The 27,832-nt window shown below is 36.2% G+C and overlaps 2 protein-coding genes across 2 annotated transcripts; both read right to left on the reverse strand.

The window, feature by feature from the left end:
• Window positions 1-1,457: 1,457 nt before the first annotated feature.
• Window positions 1,458-4,834, reverse strand: LOC115963164. The gene is made up of 4 exons (XM_031082062.1): window positions 4,502-4,834; window positions 4,273-4,416; window positions 3,987-4,182; window positions 1,458-1,706 (listed from the first exon to the last, which is right to left on the reverse strand). Exons 1-4 carry the CDS (start codon window positions 4,817-4,819, stop codon window positions 1,666-1,668), a joined length of 699 nt encoding a protein of 232 aa, XP_030937922.1. The 5' UTR covers window positions 4,820-4,834; the 3' UTR covers window positions 1,458-1,665.
• A 21,624-nt stretch (window positions 4,835-26,458) lies between these two features.
• LOC115964623 lies at window positions 26,459-26,782 on the reverse strand. Its single transcript, XM_031083894.1, has one exon. It carries the CDS (start codon window positions 26,780-26,782, stop codon window positions 26,459-26,461), a length of 324 nt encoding a protein of 107 aa, XP_030939754.1.
• Window positions 26,783-27,832: the final 1,050 nt, after the last annotated feature.

Here is a 27,832-nt window from a genome sequence, read left to right on the forward strand (position 1 = left end):
GGTCTAACTCATAAAAACACAAAACTATATAAAATTTTGTAGATAATTAGAAAAAAAAAAAAATTAAGACCAAAATTCATTTTCCACCAATATAATTTTTGGGCTAATTGCAACTTACTCACCTATGGTTTAACCAAAATTTAAGTTGTCTACCCGTGGTTTGAAATTTGACACTTTACCCACCTAATGTTAACTCAATTAGAATTCTGTAACCCACTTCTATAAAAAAAATAGGTTTAAATATGTAATTTTGCTTCCCCTTTATGTCTCTCTCCCCCCAAAACATAAAAGAACAAGGAAAACGAACTCAAAAGGTGAGAGTTTTATAAAAATTAAGAACAAGTGGGGCAATCTTTTTTCTTAATTTTTACAAAACTCTCACTCTTTGATATTGTTTTCCCTTGTTTTTTTTTATATTTTTTATGTTTTGGGAGAAGAGAGACTTATAATGGGAGCAAAAATACATATTTAGCCTCATTTTTAACATAAGTGAGCTAACTGAGCGAACTTAAAGTGAATAAAGTATCAAATTTCAAACCACAGATAAGCAATTTAAACTTCGGCCAAACCACAAGTGAGTTAGTTGTAATTAGCCATAATTTCTTCGTTCACCAATACAGCAAGAAATTAAACTCGGATTTAACATATCCCAAATCATTAAATAAAAATCCAAGAATTTTAAATTTAGCAAAAATATTCAAATTCAAATAGAATCCAATATAAAATCCAAATGCAATTTGATAAATTTCGTCAACAAAAGTGTTCCAAAACTAGACTAAGGGATTTCACTTTAAGAATTAACACTAGACTAAGGAAGACTAGGGTGTAAAAAACAATTATCTTAATGCTCAAAGAAAAGAACACTAACAACTAGGAGGAATCAAGAGAAATTTCTACTAAGAAGCTGAACTATGGAAGAATTGGCTTCAACATAGTCTTTAAAGCATCTAAGAGGCTAGGGGGGAGGGTCCCTTGGATGGGGGTAGTGAATAACTTAATTTTCAAGCTAGGACTGCTTAGAAAGTTAGCACAAGCAGAGTCGCCGAGTTATCTCAAAAGTTATCTCAAAAATTTTGAGATTTTGGGTAAAAATGGACATAAAAAATCTGTCTTAAAAAAAAATAATAATAATAAATAAATAAATAAAAAACAAAAACAAAAACAATATATTCATTCTACGATTTTATAATCAAACCATTTCTTTAGTGACTTTTATCAACGATTCAGACGTCCACCCTTTAAAACAGATTTTATTATAATATTTAGTTACTGTCACTTTGATGCAGACTTGAGCAAGGATCTGGGGGTGTCCTGCTGAGATGCGAGCTGCACTACAATGAATCAAAAAGAGCTAGAGGTGGTGGTCTCTCTCACTACACAACTTCAAAGACGCAATGGACAAGTGTAGTTCCAATGTCCCAGTCCCCATCCTTAATATTGTCAAGTTAACCCCTTCGTAAAGGAAACTAAAGGAGGCATTTTCTTTGCTTGACATTTGATGAAAAAGGCCACATTCGGCAACCTATGAGTAGAACATCCATGCATAATTTAACAATTCTCAAAAACATAATATCATCCTAAACTTACCATACATAATATTAAATTCAGACTTAAAAAGTGTTTTCCCTCCATTTGACTTAAATAGAAAAATACTGCCAGCAACCTTCATGAACTTCGCGAACAGCATATTGCCAAGTCTTCATTTCCTGCAAATAACAAAAATAAGGTCAAAAACACCAAACAATAAGTCTATGCCAAGTGCCTTATTCGCCATTTTTGAGCTATTAGACTAGCTGGTCCACAGTCCTAAATAATCAATTCTAACTATGACCAAATCTTGATTCTGCCTTGGCCTAATCTTGCTGCATCAGCAAATGGAACCTACTCACTTGCACAATAATTAGTTGCACCCATGCTGCATTTGGTCATGATTCTTTTTTTCTCCTTGCATCTTGCATGCAATTTGAAGTTTATCTTTATTTGGGTATTCAGCAATGTTCTTTTACCAACCTTCAAACCTTCATACTCGGACAACCGCCAAGGCAGCAAAGAAGCAGAGTGCAATTTGAAGTTTTTCAACCCCTTGGGAGCTTTATTATAATTTCAAATCTAAGATTATCACTAAATGTCCATCACCAAGTTATCTAGTAAGAACAATAGGTTTTATGGATCCATAGTTCAAACTGGCATCTCATAAAGCTTTTGTTGAGAAACAGTTTATTTTTTTTATTTTTTTCTGAAAATAAAATGAAAAAAAAAAAAAAAAAAAAGTCAAGTGAAGATAGATTCCATCTGTAGCGTTCAAAATTTCTAAGCTTGCATTTTCTAACCAGAAAGAAAAAAAAAAAAAAAAAAAAAAAAAGGCATTTGCTGGCCAAAAACAAAGTAATCAAACAAGAGAATATATCAGAGAATCATGTAGGTAAGACATGGATCAAACAATAGAATATAAGTATATGTAAACCAATATGGTGTTATTTACATTGTAAACATATTAAAAAGTGATATGTGAGATTCCTTGGTGATTTCAATTATTGGGAATTGAATTTTCTTCATATTTTGGAGTCTAATACTCCTACTGTGAATGGGGACTGTGTTTGGTGGAAATTGAAGAAAAATGGGGGTTTTGATATTCATTCTTACTATAACGTGCTAAGAGGGTCTATCTGTGTCATCTTTCCTTGAAAAAGTATTTGGAGGGTTAAGGCCCCTATGCACGTTTCCTTTCATGTTTGGATGGGGGTGTGAGGGAAGATATTGGCGACAACCTGAGGAGAAGAGGTTTTCAAATTGTGGCCAGGTATTGTATGTGTTGAAATAGTGGCCAGGTAGTGTATCATCTTTTGATTCATGTGAGAGGGTGTATTAGTTGTGGTGTTTTGTCTTTAGATCATTTGGAGTTTTTGGGTTTTGCCTAGAAGGGTGCTAGATTTTTTATTGGATGGATATATTGGTAGGGGCATCTGACATTTGGAATTTTTTATTTTGATAGCATCTTAAGATTTTGAAAATATGGTCCCAGTGGGGCACATTTGACATTTAGAATTTGACACCATTTTGTTTAATGTGGTATTTCGAAGGAGTGTACCAAGTGCACGTTTGAATCAGCAATTAGGTTTGCTTGGAATAAACACCCAGCACTTCAAAAATTTCCAGAACAAAATTCCAACCATCAAAATCTACCTTAAATCTTTACTAAAGCCATTTTAAATAGGCTTCCAATGAGTACATCAATAAGGAAAGTAATTAAAAAAAAAAAAAATTCCCACAAAATCTTTAGTCGGATAAAGATTTACATTGGTGAAATTCCAAAATTCGAGATTTCAAATTAACAATATTCTTGGTGCATCATGGTGCCTGCACCACTGGAACATAAAAGTAGTAACAGAATATAAATCTGCAATAGCTAGTTATAGGGTTCTGAAGATGACAACCAAAACATAAATAACAACTAAAGTGGCTTAGTGGCTCCGGCATAACAAGAATTTGATTGAGAATAAGTTTTGAAACTAGTAGTTTTTGAGGTTAAGCCTAAATTCATTAAAATTCAAAAGCAAATAAGAGAAGGTAGATCTTCCAAATAAAATGTATACAAGGTTTCAAATACATCCTAACTATGAGTCCAAGCACAATAAGTTCCCAAAGCATGATAACAGCTCTTTTAAAAACAGGGTAGTTTTCAAGTAATCATTCAAATAACAGAGAAGATGCACACATGCTAAAAGGTTGAAGCTACAAATCTAGACAAGTCACGCAGGAGCAATTGCACAATAGATTAAAAGACGTGTATTATTAGAGAGTAGATCCTTTTCAAACATTCCTCTCCAACTAAGTTAACTCAGCATTGTAGCCTCAAGAATGCATCAAGCAAATTAATACAAAAAGGAAATTGCAAATGTAAAACATTATCATGCTTTTCCTAGCTAATGCATGACTTAGGAGCAGTTTCAAAGGTTTATTTGATGGAGCATAGAAAAAGAAATTACCTTGCTTAGAGATAGAGATGGGCTTTACTCTAATAGATATGACCTCTACAAATCCAATTCCCCTCCACACTTTAGCTTGAAAGGTTTCAATAGTAGCAGTAGAAGCATCCTCAGCCTTGAAGGTAATATAATACATGAGGCCGGCAACGCACTGAACATTTGCCTTCACCACCTCCTTGAACTTAAAGTTCTTCTTCTACAAGAAATTGTCCCAGACAAAATAAAGCCAACAGCAATAACAATAATAATAAAGGTAACTAATTAACGGGTTTGATTATGAAAAGACCTCATCAGTGTTGTACTTGTGGATTGCTTCCATAGAATATTCACCTAGTTCTTTCTTATCAGCATCATCAATGACCCCCCTGAATCCCATCTTCTCAATTCTACCGCATGCGAAAGAGTGGGAGAAGTCGTCAACATCAAAGCCCTGTGAATCAGAAAGAGAGACAAATGAGACAAGATTCATGGGAGCATCATCACGCACAAACTCACTATATCCGATGATTGCTTACCCCGCTCTCTTCAACCTGTTGATGATACAAAGCCAATTCTGCACGGGTCATATCAGGGAGCTCACCAGGAAAATAATCTTCATCGTCATCGTCATCGTCACTAAGATATGGGACGGCTTGTTTTTCTTCATCTGTCTTCTTCTGCTTCTTCTCTTGAAGTTCGTCATCCAAAGGTAAGCCAACTTTCTCGCGATAGGGGACGTCATCTTCCTCTTGTTTTTCTTCATCTGTCATCTTCTGCTTCTTCTCTTGTGGTTCCTCGTGCTTTTCTTCCAACCTCAGGACAAGGACATCAGCAGTAGCAGCCGCCATAGCCATTTCAGATGAGATCAGAAATTTTTATTTTTTGTGATGATGAATAAGTGCCCGTTTGTTTCGGCTTTTTGAGCCCAAAATGCGCGTTTTGAAAAACGCTCAACCAATTTCTGCGTTTGGTAAACTCAAAACGCAACTTTTTTATAAAAGTTGCGTTTTGAGCATTGAGAAAAAACGGAGAACAAACGCGGAAGGATTATGGACCCTCAGGGGTCCATAAATGAAAACGCGCATAGCGCGTTTTGTATATTACCGTTGCAAATCCGAAAATTACCGAAATACCCATCAGTCTCTCATGCCCTCATCTCTCATCTGTGTCTTTTTTCTTCGTCTTCTTCCTCTTCGTCTTCCTCTGCTTCTTCACCGGTCTACCCCCACAATCAACAAAACCCATTTCACCCTTTGATATTCCGAACATAGAATCAACAAAACCAAACCAAACCAAACTTAAAATCAACTCAAATCCGGAAAACCCTACCCAAACCCAACTCAAAATCAACCCAAAATCCATAAAAAAAAAAAAACCAAAAATCCCAAAATCCTTATCTTCAGCTTCAATCATCTTCATCTTCATCATCATCATCATCATCATCATCATCATCTTCTTCTCTGGAGTGTGAAAAAAAAAAAAGAATAAAGGATGAGTTCTGGCGTTGGTGACGATGGTTCCGATGTGTTCCGATTTGAAGTGCGAAGAGAAAAAAAAAAAAAAAGAGAAAGAAAAGGAGAGAACCTTGTCGAGGTTGTCAATCTGGGAGGAGATGGGAGAGAGGACGCGAGGTCTCTTCGCAATGCTTTGGAGGTGACGGAGCTCCTCCAAGTCTAGCGCCACTTCGTCCGCCATTTTCACTTTTGCTTCTCCAGCTAAACAAAACCAAAATTATTATTTTTACACTATCAAGTATCAACCGTGAGAGAGAGACAATCTAGAGAGACCGTTTGAAGTGCTAAGAGGCAAAAAAAAAAGAAAAAGAAAGAGAGCTGGAATGTTCTAGACTGAAGAGAAGATGGTAGAGGAAAGAAGGAAAAAGAAAAAGAAAGGAGTGTGGTTGGTTACGTGGGTGGATGAGATAAAAAGAGGAGAAAAAAAAAAAGAAAAAAAAAAGGAAGTAGAATGTTCTGGACTGAAGAGAAGATGGTAGAGGAAAGAAGGAAAAAGAAAAAGAAAGGAGTGTGGTTGGTTACGTGGGTGGATGAGATAAAAAGAGGAGAAAAAAGAAAAAAAAAAGAAAAAAAAAGAAAGTAGAGCCACGTGTGTGGAGAGAAAAAAAAGGGAGAAAAAAGAAATTATATCATAATATTTTCACAATATTTTTACAATAAATTTTAAGGTAGGTCATTATTAGCTAATATTGGTGAGAAAAAAATAATTTTTTTAGAAAGAGAAAAAAATAATTTTAATAATATGTTAAAAAATTAAAATTACTATCAATTTTTATCACAATATTTTTACAATACTTTCACAATAAATCTTAAATAGTAGATTATTATTAGCTAATATTGGTAAGAAAAAAATAATTTTTTAAGAAAGAGAAAAATTGATTTAAGTATGATGAAGTAATTGATTTAAGTATGAAACAAACTCACATAAAAAAAAAAAATTGAAATAAATTCCCTTATATATACATTGTCCTTTTTTGTCATTTACCCTTCAAAAAGCCACTTTTATCAACTTTTACCAAACACTCAGCTTTTTCATTATGCACTTTTTAACAGTTTTTACCAAACACTCAGCTTTTTGAAACTCCACTTTTTACATTATGCACTTTTACAAAACTCCACTTTTTCATTATGCACTTTTTCAAAAAGCTGAACCAAACTCATCATCATCATCATCATCATCATCTTCTCACACTCACGTGTTGTTTCTTCTAGCCCTATTCTCATTTCTATTTACTTTACAATTTTACCCTTTGTGGCTTCGGTTCAAAGTTCAAATTCAACCCATTTGTCGCTTTAATTGCAACCCACAAGCCCAAGTCGGCTTTGGTTGAAAGCCCACTAGCCGACCTATAATAATTTTTTTAACAAGGAATACAGAGAGTAATTAATAATAATTTGTTGCTTGACTCTGAATTTCCAATTATTCAATGTATGGAAGCATTGTCGTACAACTGCAAAGTCAAAAAGAATATAATTATGGTCACCATAAAATTGTACTGACAACTATAATATTTTTCTTGGTACAATTTTTAGGGAAAAATAAGAAATTATTTTATTGAATAAGTTGAACGAACTACAAATTTGAACATTCTCAAAAAAAAAAAAAAAACTACAAATTTGAATATTTAGCGATTTTTATCTTTTTGTTTTATAATAGACTTTTGGTTGAATAATTTGATCACTTGATGTTATTTGGTCTTGTCTTATTTTTGTTAAGTTTATGTTTGTTGTTATTTGGGCTAACATTTATTGTTGTTATTTAAGTTTTTTTTTTTTTTTTAATTTTATAAAAAGGATTAAGGATTTTTTTTTTTTTTTTTTTTTTTTTGTGGTGGGGTGGGGAGGGGGAATTAATTTTGGAGTAATGCTACGTCCACAACACTTTTACAGCTAATCTTATGCAAAAAAATTTTATTAGTGAGTAAAAAAATAATATCATTATTGGGCCAAAATAGAATTAGTAACAGTTTATCACATTGGATTTGTTGTAAAAGTATTATGAAAATATTGTGAACGTAGCATTATTTTTAGTTTTGTTAAACCCAACTTTTTGTAATTCTCAAGTCAGGTTGTTTAACATTTTTATTAGACTGGTCACAATAGGTTAATTTAACATACAATAATTTTTTGACAAGTGCATATATGCATTTTTTTTTGCAAGTCAGAGTGGTCCTATGACTACCATGACTTGCATGTGGAGTCGCCATTGTAGGTACACCCTACATTTGTGTGCTCAAAGGACTATTATTTTTTTTCATTCAATTTTTTCATTTTTCCTTTTGCAGATTCTTTGAAGTTGGGTTATTTCAAATTAATTAATATGTTCCCTTCGACATTTATGTTGCTATTTGAAAGGGAAAAAAGGAATAGAAAAAGTTCATAAAGATTATCATTTTTAATTGAATATGGATAAAAACAAAAGTGGTGTTTTTTAATTGGAATGAAGAAAAATCTCCTAAATGAAAATGGTGAAGGTGTGTAACCTAAATAGTTGGGTCGACTAATAAGTGGCATAGTTGTCAATAACATTAGATACACGATACATATCGAGTGAAAAAAATACTATATCATAAATATATATTGAACATGTTTGTAAATCGCACAATACATAGATGTATATCGTATTAATCATACCGTAAATTGTATGTGTCATACTATACAAGCAAAAAGGTATCCTGAGTAAAAAATCAGTCATATGATAATCAAAGTAAACTTTCCCATATCTCGTGAAAAGTACTTTCCCATTTCTCGTGAAAAGTTTGAGTCACAACATCTAAGACATTTACATGCACATTCAAAGAGAGACCCATCGTTGTCTCTCCCTCATTGCATCCCTAGATTTAATATCTTATATTTTTTTTTTACCTCAAATTTCATGAACATTGCTAATCACTCAAGCAAACACAAGAAAAAATATTAATATCATGAAGTAATTAAAAACGAACCTGAAGAGGAAGAAATCTACCATCGTCCAGGGGATGGACAGTTACAACGAACATTAAACAAGTTTCCCATAAATGACATGGATAATCAATTAACATGCCAAACAAGCAAAGCCATAATCGACAGACCAACAAGTAGAAGATCATTGAAATCTCTAACATCCCGCCATTTATTGCCAATGGATCCAGAATCATAAAGAAGGGCATTTAATCCCATAAATAGGGAAAATGACCTATAAAGAAGACACGAAGAACAAACAAAGGTATTAAGGTACACAACAAATACACAAGAGAATTTTAGCCTATATTGATTCTCTATATGATTGAACTTTCATCTTTCTGACTAGACTATCGGAGACTCTTTGTCACACACTACATTAGTGTGCCCCAAGTCCACCTATTCTTTTAGCAGGATTCGTACTGTTGCTAGCTTCACATTATCCATCTGTATTGGCAAGGAGTTCAACTGAGAAAGACGAATTCATCCTTCATCAGTACCTATATCTTGATAGGGTAAAGGTAAAGCTAAAAGTCTCGTGAATAAAAAATTAAACACAAGATAAACAATGTAAGCTTTTCATCTCCTGTGAAAAGTGCGAATAATAGCATCCAAGACTTTTGATCACACATTTGAATAGAGACCATCCCATTGTTGATCAACATCTTCATGAATATCATGCGAGACATTAGGCTGTTATATAAATCAAATTTAACTTATTGTTGAAAAAACAAAGAACAAAATATGAAAATAAGAAAAAAGAAAAAAAGGGCATAGTGTAGCACTTTATCAAAGTTGCTAAAATATGCTTATATATGTGTCAAGTCATTTCATTTGACAAAAATAGGGGGGAAAATTACCAACTTTGAGGTGTGACTTTTAAGTTTTAAGTAAGCTGTGGGATACTTTGTTTTGGAAAAAAGATTTGTTTGTCTGGTGTATATATATTTTATCTCCTTAGCAAATTATTTGTCCAGTATATTGTACTATTTACTAACAGGAATGGATATTTTAATTCATCTCAATTTTTATGGCGTGCGGTCCTAATGATAACTCTATTTCAATATTGTTGATGCCAATTTTTGTGATGATGATGTTGATTATAGAAATGATAAGGATTATACAAATATGCAATACCTTAAAAACAATTAGTTACACTATAACTTAATGGTATTGTAAATTTGTAGAATAATTGACTACATTGTTTTTGCGTGTTTATTGCAAATTTTTAGAATATGCTCTTAGATTAGGGTTTATCACACATTGCACACATATTTAGCATGTCTTTTTTATTTCAATTATTTTGACCTATCTTTGCATGCTTAGTGATGATGCACAAAAATTATTAGTGAGCTGATTGTCCACGAGTGCTCCAATGGGATACATGAGGAGCAAGAAAACCAAGAACTCATAAAAAGCATCGGCAGGGTGCTGGCTAAAGACTCTCTGAAGGTTAAGTCGATGAAGAAAAGATCACCAAGAACTCAATAGTGTGAGAGCTAGGAATTTTCTGCGTACCTTAGGTATGAGGAGGCTTGGTGCTTTTTTAGTGGCAGAGGAACAACCAAGATCCCATGAACATAGGATTTTTCCTTGTGTGGAAGATATGGAGTTAATGCTTAGAGATCCCAGGGCCTTTCTTCTCATATTGGGAAGACATAAATGTGTGAATAGGGTCTTTGAGCATAGCATGCAAGTTATTTCCATGTAGGAATTTATGAGTGGTGAGCATACAAGGGCTTGTGGATCCCACAGATCAACCATCGGCCTCATGTCTTCATCTGTCAGTTTTTGCTTACCTTGTTCATGGGGTTTGTCATTGCTCGTTGGCATGGTTCTACCTCTATCCATTGGTATGAGTCAAGGCCTTTTGATCCATCGGTTATATCGATAATCACTTGGTAATGGTAGGGTTTCTAAAGGAAGACCGGCTCATCGCGATCCGACCTATGTAGTCCGATGAGTCTATGACATTATAGGATCCATCCCATGTAGTCTGACGGGTCCATAACCTTATGGGACCCATAGGTGGAGTCTGTAGATCCCGAAAGGCAACAAGTTTTATAGGTCCAAATAAAAATGTCCTTGTCAACTATCCCCTACTCTGTCGTTTATCGGGACATCCGATGGGCTACAGAGTATCTAAAAAGAATCTTCTCGTCATTAATTAGCCATTCTTGGAGTTTTATTTATTCGAGGTAAAAAGGTCTTTTGAAGGAGGTACAAGACACGTGGCGATTCATGGTTGGTTAATGTGAGGGATTTCACAATTCGCTCCAATACCAATGGGCTTGGTCTGCGATCAAATGCTATAAAATATTTGTGCCCCCTCATCCTTCACCAATTGGTCGTTGGATGGATTGGTAAGGCACATGGTCCGACAAGTGGTATTAGAGCCTAGTCATAGGTTCAAGTCGTTGGAGCCGCATTGTGAGGGAGGGATTATGAGGGATTTCACAATTCACTTCAATACAATGGGCTTGGTCTGTGATCGAATGCTATAAAAGATTTGTGCCCCCTCATCCTTCACGAATTGGTCGTTGAATGGATTGGTAAGGCACACGGTCTGACAAGTGGTATTAGAGCCTAGTCATAGATTCAAGTCTTTGGAGCCGCATTGTGAGGGAGGGATTGTGAGGGATTTCACAATTCGCTTCAATACCAATGGGCTTGGTCTGTGATCGAATGCTATAAAAGATTTGTGCCCCCTCATCCTTCACCAATTGGTCGTTGGATGGATTGGTAAGGCACACGGTCCGACAGTTAATTCAAATAGTCGCATCCCTTCTCTTATTCAAACCAGAGATCTTCTCTTGTCGCCCCTTAGCTTTCATTGCTCTCTTTGTTCTTTCATTGGCTCTCTTTGGTTTGAACTCTCTATTGACCTATCTCATATTCGTATTTCTACGTAAGTTCCTTGCCCCCTTTTCTATTTATTTTATTTCATTTTGATAAATCTATCGATCTTATGCTTAGGAGTGAGTGAGTAGATTATCAGTTTTCATTCGTCGCTTGTAGGCAAGAGAATGTCAGAAAGTAGTGAAGCGACAAGTGAACATTCTGTGTCCACCCGCATGGAATCTGGTGATGAGGAGTCTCATTCATCAGGACGTGAGTATACATCTAATGAGCTGTCTATCTTCAAGAGGGAGTCATCGATAGATTCTCCTTTAGAGGAGGAAACCAATTGTCAGGACAAATTAGCAGAAAAATCATCCTCCCTAGCATATGGTCAGTCAATATCTTCCCAGTGAGCATGACGAAGGAGGTTTTTAGCAAGCTTAAGCCTTGATTCCAGATACCCGACGACATTCCCATAAGGAAGGCTGTCAAAGGGGAGAAAGGCCTTCATTGCTGGGTTAAGGTTGCCTCTTAGCCATCTCCATCATCAGTTGGTAGATTATTTAGGCAAATCCGTCTGTTAGATAACCCCTAACGCCTAAAGGACTTCATAGGTGCCAAGGTGCTATGAGGGCAACTAAGTGGGTCAACCGTTCCCAAACACTTGAGGAATTCTTTTACTATTACAAATCACAAAGATAGCCTCGTCTTGGGGTTTCTATAACTTTGTGTGTTGTCAGGCTACCTTAAGGTTAGTGTCTGGGATGCTTGACTCCAACCATATGCGGAAAAGTAGATTTTTCTTTGTCCAGGGGATTAACTAGGTGTGCAAACCTGACGGGCAAGACACCGTGGGCAATTTTTATAATCATGCCTGGGGAATTTTGAATAAGTCTGTGATGTGAACCCCGTCAAGAATAACAAGACCCAACAACGAAAGGGAACCCAAGATCGTTCTATGGATAGATTCAAATGGGAGACCTCGACCCGTTGTTTATGACAAACAAGAACCTCGGTATAAGGAAGACGTCACAAACGGTGGTGGAAACTCCGTTTGATAAGTTGAGATGAACGCCACGGGAATTCCCGATAAGTTCGAGTAGTTCTTTAAAGAACCAAAGAGAATAAACCTCACAAGTTTTATCAATAATCTCTGAAAAACATTTACAGACTTAGATGACTATTTAAGGGCTCCTTAAAACTTGACAGACAAGAAAATATATTCTAAAATAACTCCTAATTGATACCTAACCATATTAGGAATAAAGTTTGACCTAAAAAGCATTAAATGCACCTAAAAACAAGGAAATAAATCACCTAAACCTAGAATAACGTTTTTTACATAGACCCAAAATATTTCATGCCAATTCTTAGCCTTGACTGGATCCTTCTAGAACTTGAATCAAGGTGATGATTTTTTGTTGCCCACGTGGATCATGCTCAATGGGCCTCCACGAATTTGCTTGAGCCCATAACTCTTGGATGAGTCCGTTGAGTACATCCTTGAACTTCTTTGTTCGTGCTCTTGTAACCGGCCCAATTGGTACTTGAATGAGATCCTTCGAAACGGTGCCTTGATCTCCATCATTCCCCTCCTCTTGAAAAGGATTTGCCCTCAAATCATCACCTACATCAAAAGGAGTCAAATCAGTAACATTAAAAGTGGCACTTACATCGTACTCACCAGGTAAATCTAGCTTGTAAGAGTTGTCATTGATACGCTCGAGGACTTGGAAGGGACCATCTCCTCTTGGGAGCAATTTGGAACATTTTTTCGCCGGGAATCTTTCTTTTCTCATATGCAGCCAAATCCAATCTCTGAGTTCAAAAACCAGTTTGCGACGTCCCTTGTTGGCTTGTGTGGCATATTGCTCCGTTCTTCGCTCAATGTTGAGTCTTGCTTTCTCATGAATCTGCTTCACAAAGTCAGCTTTCTTTTTGCCATCTAAATTAATGTGCTCCGTCAAAGGTAAAGGAGATAAATCCAATGGAGTTAAAGGATTAAACCCATACACAATTTCAAATAGCAAAAATTTGGTAGCAGAATGAACAGCTCTATTATATGCAAACTCAACATGTGGTAAACATTCTTCCCATGTTTTGATGTTCTTTCTAATGATTGCCCTCAATAGAGTAGACAAAGTCCTATTTACTATTTCAGTTTGACCATCAGTTTATGGATAACAAGTAGTGGAAAACAATAGCTTAGTACCTAGCTTACACCACAAAGTCTTTCAAAAATAGCTCAAGAACTTAGCATCTCTATCCGAAACAATTGTCCTAGGCATGCCATGTAATCTCACAATCTCTCTAAAGAACAAATCAGCAACATGCGAAGCGTCATCCGTTTTGTGACATGGAATAAAATGTGCCATTTTAGAAAATCTATCCACGTCCACAAAAATTGAATCTCTTCCACGTTTAGTCCTAGGCAATCCTAACACAAAATCCATTGAGATATCAATCCAAGGCTCACTAAGAATTGGTAAAGGAGTATACAAACCGTTAGGCTGCACTTTGGATTTAGCTTGCCTACATGTGACACATCTACCACAAATTCGTTCGACATCTCGTTTCATGTGAGGCCAATAGAAGTGTTCCTGCAAAATAGCTAAAGTCTTTGCAACTCCAAAATGTCCCATTAATCCCCCACCATGTGATTCCTGCACAAATAACTCCCTCATAGAACAATTAGGCACGCATAGCTTATTTTCTCGAAATAGGAATCCATCAAGCTTAAAGAACTTACCAGAGGCGATTTTCTCACAAGCTCGATATTCCTCACAAAATTCATAGTCTTCAGCATATAATTCTTTAATGTGTTCAAAACCAAGCAATTTTGCATCAAGTGTGGAGAGTAAGGCATACTTGCGAGAAAGTGCATTACCGACTACATTCTCCTTACCTTGCTTGTACCGAATGACATATGGAAACGTCTCTATGAACTCCACCCATCGCGCATGCCTTTTGTTTAGCTTGTGTTGGCCCTTCAAGTATTTCAAGAACTCATGATCGGTGTGAATCACGAACTCCTTAGGCCATAGGTAGTGTTGCCACGTCTCTAAAGCCCGGACCAATGCATACAACTCCTTGTCATAAGTTGGGTAGTTTAAGGCTGCCCCACTGAGTTTCTCGCTGAAGTAAGCAATTGGTCGTCATTCTTGCATAAGAACGGCTCCTATACCAATACCTGAAGCATCACATTCAATTTCAAACGTTTTAGAAAAGTTGGGCAAAGACAACAAAGGTGCGTTAGTCAGCTTCTCTTTGATTAATTGAAATGCCTTCTCTTGCTCTTCTCCCCACCGAAATCTAACGTTCTTCTTGATCACTTCGGTAAGGGGTGCAGCTAAGCTACTGAAGTCCTTCACGAATCGTCAGTAGAAACTAGCAAGTCCATGAAAACTACTAACATTACCTACACTTGTGGGGCTCGGCCAATCTTGGATTGCACGTACCTTCTCTTCATCAACCTGTATACCTTGTGCACTAACAACAAATCCCAAAAATACAAGCTTATCGATGAAAAAAGTGCACTTCTTTAAATTAGCAAACAACCTTTCTTTCCTTAGCACATCTAAAACGGATTTCAAATGTACTACATGATCGTCTATGTTTTTACAATAAATAAGTATATCATCAAAATAGACAACAACAAATCTGCCTATAAATGCACGCAAAATATGGTTCATAAGTCTCATAAAGGTGCTCGGAGCATTAATCAAACCAAAAGGCATAACTAACCATTCATACAGACCATATTTTGTTTTAAAGGCGGTTTTCCATTCATCTCCTTCTTTTATCCTAATTTGATGATAACCACTTTTTAAATCAATTTTAGAAAATATGCAAGAACCATGCAACTCATCTAACATATCATCTAAGCGTGGGATAGGATGACAATACTTTACCGTTTTGTTGTTGATGGCTCAACAATCAACGCACATTCTCCACGTCCCATCCTTCTTAGGTACAAGTAAGACCGGAACTGCAAATGGGCTCATGCTCTCCCTCACATGCCCTTTCTCCAACAATTCACTTACCTGCCGTTGAAGCTCCTTTGTCTCTTCAGGATTACTCCTATAAGCTGGTCGGTTTGGAATGGTTGCACCGGGAACAAAATCAATTTGATGTTCAATCCCTCGGATTAGAGGTAACCCATGTGGTGTTTCCTCGGGGAAGACATCCTCGTACTCCTGCAAAAGAGAAACAATAGAACTAGGTAAAGCAAGGTCAAGTTCGTTACTGTTTAAAAGTGTCTCTTTGTACAAAAGTACAATCATCGGCTTATTTGAAAACATTGCTCACTTGATCTCACTCACTTTTGCATAGAAATTCTTTTGTTTTCTCTCTGATTTTCTCTCAAAGGCCGAACTTTGATTTTCTTTTTCTCCCTCATTTTTCTCGGCCTCTCTCTGATTTTCACTCTTTTTCTTTTGCTCACTCTTTCTTTTGATCACTCTCCTTTTGTAATCTTACTTGATCCTCGTATACTTGTTGCGATGTCAATGGTACAAGAGTGATTGATCGTTGATTAAGTACAAAAGAGTACTTGTTCATAAAGCCATCATGCTTCACTTGCCTATCGAACTGCCATGGACGCCCTAGCAATAAGTGTCCCGCTTGCATCGATACTACATCACACAACACCTCATCTTCGTATTTACCGATTCGAAATGCAACTAACACTTACTTGTTCACCCTGATCTCACCACTATCATTTAGCCATTGCAACTTGTACGGTCTAGGGTGCTTTACCATGGGCAATCCCAATTTCTCCACCATAATTGTGCTTGCAACATTAGTACAACTACCACCATCAATAATCACACTACATACCTTGTCTTTAACGTAGCACCTAGTGTGAAAGATGTTCTCTCACTGTATTTCATCAACTCCTTTTGCTTGCAAGCTCAATGCTCTCCTCGCCACCAATGTCAATGCGTCAAGGGCTAAATACTCCTCTTCGGAAACATCCTCTAATGGCAGCATGTCATCGGTGTCGGAATCTTCATCATCGGTCACAATTTCACCATTGGCTTGCAACACCATGACTTGCTTGTTTGGACATTGACTTGCTATGTGGCCCCTGCCTTGACATCTAAAATATTTAATATCACGAATTCCTAGAGGTAGAGGCTTCGGTTTTACCTTGAGGAACGTGGCTGGTGGTCACGGACTTAGGCTTGGGTTTGGGCGTTTATGATTTGTCCAGCGGCTTAGCATGACTCGATTTCCAAGAGGTAGAACTAGAGTTATGGCCTGCACGTGTCCCATTCCCTCTCTTGAGTTGTTGTTCCACTTTGATAGCCATATGCACCATATCTTCCAATTCCACATAATGCTGCATTTCTACCTTATCATGGATCTCCCGGTTTAAGCCAAGCAAAAATCTAGCCATTGTAGCCTCCCGATCCTCCTCTACATTAGCGCGGATCATAGCAATCTCCATCTCCTTGTAGTAATCCTCTATGCTTCAACTCCCTTGTCTAAGACCTTGTAGCTTTTTGTACAACTCTCGGTAGTAGTAACTTGGAACAAATTGCTTTCTCATCACTACTTTCATCTCCTCCCATGTGTGTATTGGGTGTTCTCTATTCCGCCTACTATTTATCACAAGCTGATCCCACCAAGTAATAGCATATTTAGAAAATTCAATCACGACTAATTTTACATTCTTTGTCTCGGAGTAATTGTGGCAATCAAACATGAACTCCATCTTCTTCTCCCACTTAAGATATGCCTCAGGATCAGACCTACCTTGAAAGGACGGAATCTTCATCTTAATACCACCCAAGTTGTTATCTTCGCAATTCCTAGCTTCTCTAAATCTTCCTCCAAGTCTCCTATTGCTAACAATGGAATCCCGGTCTTCTTCTTCATCAAAACCAGACCCATAACGCTCTTCATCCTCCTCCCTCGGTGGAACTCTTTCCCTTCTACGCAAATTATGACCGTTTTGTGGTTGCTCCTCATGTCTATTCTCCATCTGATCTATCCGTTTGTGAACATGTGCCATCTCCATCTTCATCACACGCCTCATCTCACTCATCATGGCCTCCAAAAACACTTTCGGATCAGCCAATTTTGTATCATCTTCGGCAATGCTCTTACCACTATCGTGAGACATGATTGCTGCAAAACAAAGGTTAGAAGAAGAAAAAAAAAAAAAAAAAAAAAAAAAAAAAAAAAAAAAAAAAAAAAAGGGAACCTCACGAATCACTCCCTTACGTGTTTACACTCAAGAATGTGGATCACTCTCCACTCGTGTTTCACTCAAAATAATATGGCTTTTACCCTCTAATGTTCTCACCACTCTTGCCTTTTTCCACTCGATAATTCTCTTTCATTTCTTTTGAAACTAAACAAACAACTCAAAATTTCCAGCAACAATTCATCAAGAACTAATCAAGGAATCTCAGATTTGAACGTAAGGAATATGGAAATTTTCATATTAGAATTAAAAGGAATATGGCAGCTTTGGAATTTTGGAAGCACAAAATAGTGAATTTTTTTTTTTTTTTTTTTTTTTTTGTTCGGACTCCTTTCTGTCTTCTTCTTCAAGTCTATCTCTTTTTTTTTTCTCTTTTTTTCTTTTTTAATTTTTATGATCAACAACTAGCTTTTGAGAATAATGAAATATGATTTCGAAATAACTAAGAGATGTGAGACCAGAGCAATAGTTTAGACATCAACAAGACAAACAAAGATTGAACAGATAAGGTAAATGAAATTCGGCTAAGAAGAGATAAATATGTTAAAGGATAGGCAAACCTGAACTAGAAACCTTGCTCTAATACCAAATGATGTGAACCCCGTCAAGAATAACGAGACCCAACAACGAAAGGGAACCCAAGATCGTTCTATGGACAGATTCAAATGGGAGACCTTGACCCGTTGTTTATGACAAACAAGAACCTCGGTATAAGGAAGACGTCACAAACGGTGGTAGAAACTCCGTTTGATAAGTCGAGATGAACGCCACGAGAATTCCCGATAAGTTTGAGTAGTTCTTCAAAGAACCAAAGAGAATAAACCTCACAAGTTTTATCAATAATCTCTGAAAAACGTTTACAGACTTAGATGACTATTTAAGGGCTCCTTAAAAATTGATAGACAAGAAAATATATTTTAAAATAACTCCTAATTGATACCTAACCAAATTATGAATAAAGTTTGACCTAAAAAGCATTAAATGCACCTAAAAACAAGGAAATAAATCACCTAAACCTAGAATAACGTTTTTTACATAGACCCAAAATATTTCATGCCAATTCTTAGTCTTGACCGGATCCTTCTAGAACTTGAATCAAGGTGATGATTTTTTGTTGCCCACGTGGATCATGCTCAATGGGCCTCCACGAATTTGCTTGAGCCCATAACTCTTGGATGAGTCCGTTGAGTACATCCTTGAACTTCTTTGCTCGTGCTCTTGTAACCGACCCAATTGGTACTTAAACGAGATCCTTCGAAGCAGTGCCTTGATTTCCATTAGTCTGGTAGGTCGTACGTCACTCCTATTGATTTGTTGGTTTTTAATTTTCATCAAACTAACAAGCTCTATGTTATTTTCAGCTAAAGAATTGCCAACGGATACCCCTGAACAAGAGGATTTCCTCAAGCGCATGTTGGACATCCCTTTCACACAAAGCTCCTGGAAGAGGCTCGTCACCCTTGATACTCTCCACACCTACTGTGGTGGCCCCGTCCCAATGGATTAGTGTCTTTGTCTGATGACAGAGCTATCATCAGGAGTGGATGCCATAGGTTGAAACTCTCTTAAAAAAAAAAATTGCGTAATGTGATTTACAACTTTGTCTCTAAAACCCTTACCAATAGACTTAAAAAAATTTTGCCAAAAATTATGAGAGACCCACAAAATTCTTTTTTGCATGGAAAATTAATCATAGATAATGTTGTAGTGGCTTCTAAGATGATGCATCATTGTGGACACAAGGGGGGGAGTCGCCACCTAGTTATGTGGTCTAAGAATCATAAATATAGCGTCCTTTCAAGGAATGACCTTTTGATCTTACCATCAAAGTATGGGTTTGGAGTTTAGATCCTCTCTAGGGAAGGTGTTAGGCACCCAAGATCGACCAGCCCTAAGGTTGGCCTCCCATCATTGTGTCTTACATCTTAACCTTATTAAAAGCATGTTCAACACCTGCATCTATACTCACACACACACTAACATACATCTAAGCATACAACATGACATCTTTATCCCAAAACAACGTACTTATCATCCTAAAGCAAGTAAGCCAAATACAAAAGAAACCCTAACATGTGAATCTCTATCATGAATCAAACAAAGTAGCCACCCAAGCATGGCAATAAACATGTCATCATAGCAAGGAAATCATATTATAAACAAGGCGATACACATATGTCAAAGGTGATTTCTCCAAGAAGTTTAACTCCATAGATATCTTTGGTGAGTGATCTTATTGATAGTACAAATAAGTGCTAGAATTTAGATTTGATTAGAAGTAAATTCCTCATTTTTGAAGCTGAAATTATCGAAGGGATGCCTCTAAGCAATCAGTTTCCAGATGATAAAAAAATCTAGGTGTGACTTCCAATGGTTTCTTCACATTAGAAGTAGTGCTTATAAGATTGCTATGGACCTTAACAAGAATGACCAAGCTGGTTCTACCTCTAACGGGGGAGATACGCATTCATTTTTTAGGAAGCTTTGGAAGATTAATGCCCCTCATACGGTGAGACACAATGCTTGGAGAGCTTCTCGAAATATTCTATCAACAAAAGCAAATTTGGTTCATTGTCATGTTCTCCTGGATGATACTTGTGAAGAGTGTGTATTAAAGTCTAAATCTTTGATTCATTTTTTCTGGGAATGTCCTAAGGCTCAAGAAACATGGCAGTTATCTAATTTGTTTCAGTCTTTACACTTATTGCACTCTCAAAACTTGGTTGATTTTCTTTGGTATTTGTTAATGGAGGCTTAGTGGTCTGGATAGGATGTTGTTATGTCAATAACTATTGTTAGGGTACTTTGGACAAATCAGAATGATGTTTTACATGGTGGCAAAAGAAAAAAATGGTTGGCAAGTGTTACATTGGTGTCAGCAGTAATTAAGAGAGTATTAGACTACAATGGAGGTTTCAATGAAGGATCATCAGGTTTTAGAGTCAAAATGGCTTCCTCCAATTGGACCTTCCTATAAGGTTAATGTGGATAGGGCTATGTTTGAGATTAAAATTGAAGCTAGTGTGGGAGTTGTCATTAGAGATCATGAAGAAAACTTTATTGCTGGTTGAGCAAGAAGTTTCAGTTTCCTTTTGATGCAATTGAGATTGAAGCTAAAGCCCTTGTAATTGGGTTGGTCTTTGCAAGAGAAATCGGGATTAAAGATCTTGTGTTGGAAAGTGATTCTCCTCTAGCTCCGGCCTTTGTTGCTCATATGATTTATGGAGGTTAGCTTCTTCTTATAAGTTTCGTAGTGTAAGATTTTCTCATATCCACAGGAAGGGCAATGTTCTTGCTCATATTCTAGCTAAACAAGCTTTATGTATTCATGATTTCATTGCTTGGATTGAAGAGAATCCTTATTCTATATAACAAGCTCTTCTCCAGGATGTATCTTGATAGGAACAGAGATGAAAATTAATAAAAGACTTCCTTTGCGTGGAAGACAAACCATTATACAATTGAAAATTCCTCCACACACGGCCTAATGCCATTAACGTTTATTTAAAGAGAAACGTTCTCCTAAGATAACTAGATATAATTACTAGATAACTATTCAAGTAGAGATAAGATACCTGGATAATTAGGACTACTCAAATAAAGATAAGATAACTAGTAGAAGATATAAGAATAAACAATAAGTACTCTTAAAGGTTGGGTAATAGTAGGACTCTTATGAGACATTTACATGGTATCCCATCAACCACCCCCCCCTCCCCCTCCCCCTCCCCCCCCCCAATGAAGTTGGACCCTGCCCACAAGGTTTGTCATCCCAAGCTGCATCTCCGCTGCCTTCTAAGAATGCTTGATGTGGACAAACTTCAATGTCAAAGGCTTGTGAAGTTGCACAGCAATGTCCTGATGTGAACTTCTCATTGCAATTGAAGCATAGCCTTTTCTCCCTCCGCTGTTGCATTTCCTCTGAAGAAATTTCTTTGGTACTTCTAGTTTTGTTTGTTTGACTCATTGGTCTAGGTGTGTTGGTTGGATTGGCACTCTATTCTAACAAGGATGCCTCATTTGTTTGTGGCTGATCTACAATGTTTTGTCATTGTTGTTTATCCACACTCTCATCCCTAATTCTGGCTAACTCACTAGCCTCTGAGAGTGTTTTTGGTTTGAACAAACAAATTTCTAAAGCAATATCATCCTTCAGAACACCCATGAATGCTCCCACCAATGCATTTTGAGGCCAACCATTGACCCGATTAGCTAGTCTCTCAAACTCTTGCTGGTAGTCCCTAAGTGTCCCCCTTTGACATATTCGAGACAAAGCCTCATCAAAATCCTCCACCTCAGTTGCCCCAAATCAGACCAGCAACTCCTTTTAAAATTTTTTTCCAAGTGATTTCAATCTTCTCCTCACGATACACCTTCTTCATCCGTTGCCACCATTGGTTCACATCCCTATCCAAATGAAAGGCAGCCAACTTGACTTTACGATCTTTAAATATCCCTGTAGACACTCGATTTTGCACCCATGATTTAATTAAGGAGAATGACTTGAATAACCATCCATGTACCCCAAAAATCATAATTTCATCACATGCATCATTTTGTCTTTGCATTACATGCATTAATTCATTCATTGCATATCATAAAAATGATCTTAAGATTCTAACAATCGCAACGGTGTTTCCGGTTTTCAAATCGGACCATCGGATCGAAAGATATCACATGACCATGTTTGCACAGTCAACATGCATTATGTCTAGATAGGATCGACCACACATGGTCTATTTAAATTAATTCTAATTGGTTAAACAATTAAAATTAATTAAATAATTCTGTGATTGGTTAATAATTAGAGTTTAAAATAGGGATGCATGCATGGGAATAAAAGGGATGATTGGACAACATTAAAATAGTAGATAATCTGAACTTTATCAAGATTTATTTTAGGGTAGTTATCTACAAGATAATTGTTCTTAAAAAGCCTAAATTATCCAGAAAAGAGACAAAAAAAAAAAAAAAAAAAAAAAGTCATAAACGGAGGATGAAAACGTGTCTAGGTACAAGGACCGGCCAAAAAACCCTAGAAGGAGAGACCAAATGGCACCCGAACACGAAAATGCGTTTGGCCTCCAAGAGCCAATTCCCATGTTTCGAGTTTTGGCCCAACGGCCTTCGGGTGACAATTATACATACCCTTTTCGATCTTTTCGCAAAAGGATGCATCTGAATTTAAACCCTAATCATCCGTACTTATTTTTTAGGATCCTTAGGCCTCTATAAATAGAGATTGAACTTCATAATTCAGTACTTTTTTTCTATGCTCTAAGAGGCATACGTTTTGGAGACTCACAAATTGCTGAGATTAATTGATCCTTTCTGAGATTTGCTACAAGAATTAGGGTTTTTAGGTTTTAAAGATAGCTGAACAAGTTTCTTTGAACCCTAAAATATCCTCTAAAGAAAAAGATTGCTCCATACAAGAGGTTGTTTTCTGATTATGCCTTTTCTTTTCCTTATGCTTCTCTTATTGTGATGATATGTGTTTGTCTATATTTTTAGTTTAGTTGTTTTTCATATCATGAGTTGTTGATTTATTATGTCAAAACATGTTCTTGATTTCTCTCCTTATTGTTGTGATCTCTTTCTTAGTTCCCATAATTTGCATATGATCAATGCTTTTTCTTGAAATTAAAAAACAGATCTACATCTTTCTTAGATGTAGATCTGAATTTTTCTTAACCAAAAAACGGATATGCATCTCATTTAGATGCAGATATGAATTTTTCTTAAAAACGGATATGCATCTCATTTAGATGCAGATCTGAATTTTTCTTGAAATAAAAAAAGATCTACATCTTTCTTAGATGTAGATCTGAATTTTTCTTAATCAAAAATGGATTTGCATCTTTCTTAGATGCAGATCTGAATTTTTCTTCAAATAAAAAGGATTTGCATCTTTCTTAGATGCAAATCTAAATTTTTCTTAAAAATGGATCTGCATCTTTCTTAGATGCAAATCTAAAATTTTCTTCAAATAAAACGGATTTGCATATCTTTTTTAGATGTAAATCTGAATTTTTCTTCAAATAAAATGGATATGCATCTTTCTTAGATGCAGATCTGAATTTTTCTTCAAATAAAACATATCTGCATCTTTCTTAGATACAAATCTGAATTTTTCTTCAAAATTAAAGGGATCTACATCTTCCTTAGATGCAGATCTAAATTTTTCTCACATCAAAACTGATTTGTATCTTTCTTAAGATACAAATCTGATTTTTCTTAAAACATATGCAGATTTTTGAAATAAAGAAAGAGATCATGAATTGTTGTTTTGTCGTTTGTTTTGTTTGAGTCATGTAACGTGAAATTATTTTGTGAATGAGATCCTCTTCATAAAAAAAAATGTCTTTTTCAAATATAGGAACAGATCTGATTTTTTCTATTACATAAAAAACCTTTTTTTTTATCTCTTAAAAAACAGATTTGAACTTTTTAACAAACCAAAAGACTTTGTGTTTTATTAATAAAAACAGATCTGACTTTTCTCTTCCAAAACCCTTTTTTTACACATATAAAAGTAGATCTGATTTTTTTTACAAACCAAAATCAATTTTCTTAGTCACCAAAACAGATTTGAATTTTTTAAACAAAAGAAGAGATCTCATTCATAAATAAATTTGTGTGATTTGATTTATTAACATGTTCGACACATCATTCATGACATGCATAACATAGTACATTGATCACAATAGTCTAGAAGAATAGACTCTATCTAGGTGGAATGGGTGCCTAACACCTTCCCATTCCATAACCTAGCCTCTGGATTTAAGTATTTGGTTAAGTAGATCTAGTCTTATCTTTGTTTATTTTGGGTAGAATGTAACTAGGACAAAAAGCCATGTACATTTGGTAGATTGTAACTAGGACCCAAAGCTGTGTAAAGTTCAAATTTTCAAATTTTGTATCTTTTTTATTCAATCAATGAAACAAGGCAATTTAGTCATATATTTGTATATCAGTTTTTCTTATTTTTTGTACATAAAAAATAAGTGGCGACTCCACACCAGTTACCCAAAAAGAGAGGTGCCCTAAAAGGTACTCGAATCTCTTTTTTTGAGGGACGCGTCTCTCACAGTCCCTTGGTAATCAAAATATTGCATTACATGTTCAAGCCAAACTGTTGGATCATCACCCAAGTACTTTGGAAAATCCCGCTTGGTGGGTTGTGGTTGATCGTGGATTATAGTTTTGAATCCAGTTGACTAATTTGATTTCTCTCCAGTGTCTAATGAGGTCTTCCACTCATCTGATTTTGGGGTTAAGACAGAATTTGATTTGTCACGAGATTTGGGTAACATCTCTTTAATTTCACGCATGGATGAACCAAGAGATTAGGACTCTGTGGTCATCCTTTGTATGCTCTCTTTCAGCTCTTGCATTTCACTCTCTAATTTCTCAATTTGGTCCTTGTTGGGGCCAATCTCTAATACCAAGTTGATTGGAACAGAGATGGAAATTAATAAAATACTTCCTTTGTGTAGAAGACAAACCACAGTACAATAGCAAATTCCTCCACAGCTAGCCTAATGGCATAAACGTTTATTTAAAGAGCAACAATCTCCTAAGATAACTAGATATAATTTCTAGATAACTATTCATATAGAGATTAGATATTTAAATAACTAGGGCTACTCAAATTAAGATAATATAACTAATAGAAAAGATAAGAAGAAATTATAAGGACTAAGGTTTCGTTTGGGAGTTCGTAAGGAAATGGAATGGAATGGAATGTAATGTAATATTTAAGTAAGGGAAAGGAATGCAAAAGAAAGGAATGAAATTGAATTAAGTATCCTTATTTGGATGTTAAAAAATAAAGGAATGGAATGAAATGCAAATAAATAGAATATAAGTAATCTTGTTTGGGAGTGACATAGAGGGAAAGGAATTGATCATTTTATAAAAATATTACTATTAGACCCCATTTTAAAATAAAGAGCTAAATATATAGGAGTATTTTGGGAATTTTATTCAAAAATTCATTAAATTTAATTTCATTCCCTCCAATTCCTCCCAATTTTGGGGGGGAATGAAAATTTGAAATTTTAAAGGAATAGAGAGGAATGAGTATTCCCTCATACCCATTCCATTCCCTCCCAATTAAACTCCTAAACGAGAGAATGGACTTTCCATTCAACCCATTAAAACTCCCAAATAAGAGAAGCGAAGAATATTCTAAAATTATTCTCTTTATTTCATTTCATTCCCTTCTCCTAAATGAGGACCTAAAGATTAAGTAGCAACAAGACTCTCATGAGACATTTATGTAACACCTTGTCGTATTTATTGCGTTTTCTTAATAAAGTTGTTTGTGTGTTTATGAAAAAAATAATAATAATTGTTCTCTCTAGGGCTAAGCTTTTGTCAATTCGGGTTAGTTTTCCAGCCACCCACAACCCGACCCAAAATTTCCAGGGATAAAACCAACCTAACTCGAAGATTTTGGTCGGGTTTCAGGTTGGTCTTGGGTCACTTTTTTTTTTTTTTTTTTGTCCCTATTATTTAAGAAAAAAAAAATCAACAAAGTTTAATCTTTGGATACTTTCTATAATTAATTTTCAGGAATAGTCAAAATAAATTAGATGTTAATGGTAATAGTTAAATTTTTATTAAATAAAATGTGCTATTTTTTATATTGGATACTTTCTATAATTGATTTTCAGGAATAGATAAAATAAATTAGATATTTATGGTAGTAATTAAATTTTCATTAAATAAAATGAATTAAATAGAATAGTCTATTTTTTATATTGGATACTTTATATAAAATGTTGTAAAAAAGTTTGTGTGTGTAGCATTACTCTTGATTTGAGTAATAGTCTTCATAAATTAGACGTTTATGGTAATAGTTAAATTTACATTAAATGAAATGAATTAAATAGAATAGTCTATTTTTTATGGTTTTTTTTTTTTTTTTTTTTTTTTTTGAGAACCCGGACCATGAGGTACAGGGAGGAAAAACTTTATTAAGGAACATCAAACAAAAGGAGAGGAGCAATGTCCTCTGGTACATCCTCTAGCCAAACAACTAGGTCCGATAAAACTTTAGCCTTCTTGGTGAGTGCATCAGCAACTGCATTACAGTTGCGTTTGACATGATTAAAATGAATAAAATCAAAATCAACAACTAGAATCCTGATATCGTCAATGATGTTTCCATACTCCGCTGACGCTGAATTGCCTTGGATGACAGCCTGAATGACCACTGCAGAATCACCTTCAAAGATTACCTGTCCGAGCCCAATTTCCTTGGCAAAGAGGACCGCCCTTCGACAAGCCAGTGCTTCCATTACTGCAACTGAGGTAGAGAGGGGGGTTGGGACTGAGAGAGCACCAATTGCATCGCCCCTGCTGTCTCGGATGATCACGCCAATCCCAGCTGAGGAGCTTGCTTTGAAAATTGCCACGTCAAAGTTGGCTTTGTAGTACAGGAACTCCGGAGGGTGCCACTAAGATGAGACCACAACAGATGGGGGCTCTTCTGGAGCTTCTTGAGCTGACACGAACTCCTGAATAACTGCACCTGCTCTTGGGATGATGTTGGTTACCGATATCGCTGGATGCCCAAATTTCAGAGCGTTTCGACGGTTCCATGTTGTCCATGCTATCATCATAAAAATCTCCTTTCTGAAATCGTCATTCACCTGAAAAAAAACAATCCAATAAAGCGTTAAAGGTTAGCGGGCGGGCCTGGGCAGCAGGAAGAGTCCAAGACAGTGTGTGCCAGACTTCTTCCAGCTTGCTGCACGCCCACAATGCATGAAGGGTGTCCTCGGGTTCAATCATGCATTGCTCACAGAGGTCAGTGGTGCTGATATGTCTGTGCTAAAGATTAACCACTGTGGGGAGGGCATTATTACAAGCACGCCAGGAGAAATGTTTCACTTTGTCCGGCACCCTCAAAGACCATAAACTCTTCCAAAATTTCAATTGGGGATCAGGGGAAGAGCTACCTGCCTCACCACTATTATCCAAGGCAACCAGCATCTTGTAGGCACTTTTAGTTGAAAAAATACCATTAGGGGTTAGACCCCATGTAATATCATCAGGAGGCATTCTAAGACTCAAAGGGATCCCCAAAATCAAGGAGAAGCATGGGGAAGGAAAAGCCTTTCCACCACGTCAGATTTCCACATTCCTAATTCATGATTGATCAAGGAGCACACCTTTGTCTTGGGCTGGACAAAAGTAAGAGGTGATATAGCAGTTCTATTGGATTTAATCGGAAGCCATCTGTCCTCTTTTATTTTAACATCTTGCCCATTCCCTATGCTCCACACCATACCCCTACAGATCACATCTCTAGCTCCTAGAATACTCTTCCATGCATAGGAACCAAT

The sequence above is a fragment of the Quercus lobata genome, chromosome 10, assembly GCF_001633185.2.
Source record: "Quercus lobata isolate SW786 chromosome 10, ValleyOak3.0 Primary Assembly, whole genome shotgun sequence".
Taxonomy (NCBI): domain Eukaryota; kingdom Viridiplantae; phylum Streptophyta; class Magnoliopsida; order Fagales; family Fagaceae; genus Quercus; species Quercus lobata.

Coding starts and splice junctions, on each gene's coding strand:
- LOC115964623 (XM_031083894.1), bottom strand. CDS start 26,782: ATGGAAGCACTGGCTTGTCGAAGGGCGGTCCTCTTTGCCAAGGAAATT.
- LOC115963164 (XM_031082062.1), bottom strand. CDS start 4,819: ATGGCTATGGCGGCTGCTACTGCTGATGTCCTTGTCCTGAGGTTGGAA. Junction 4,417..4,501: donor AACAGGTTGAAGAGAGCGGG/GTAAGCAATCAT, acceptor TCTGATTCACAG/GGCTTTGATGTTGACGACTT. Junction 1,707..3,986: donor CATCTCTATCTCTAAGCAAG/GTAATTTCTTTT, acceptor TGTTATTTGCAG/GAAATGAAGACTTGGCAATA.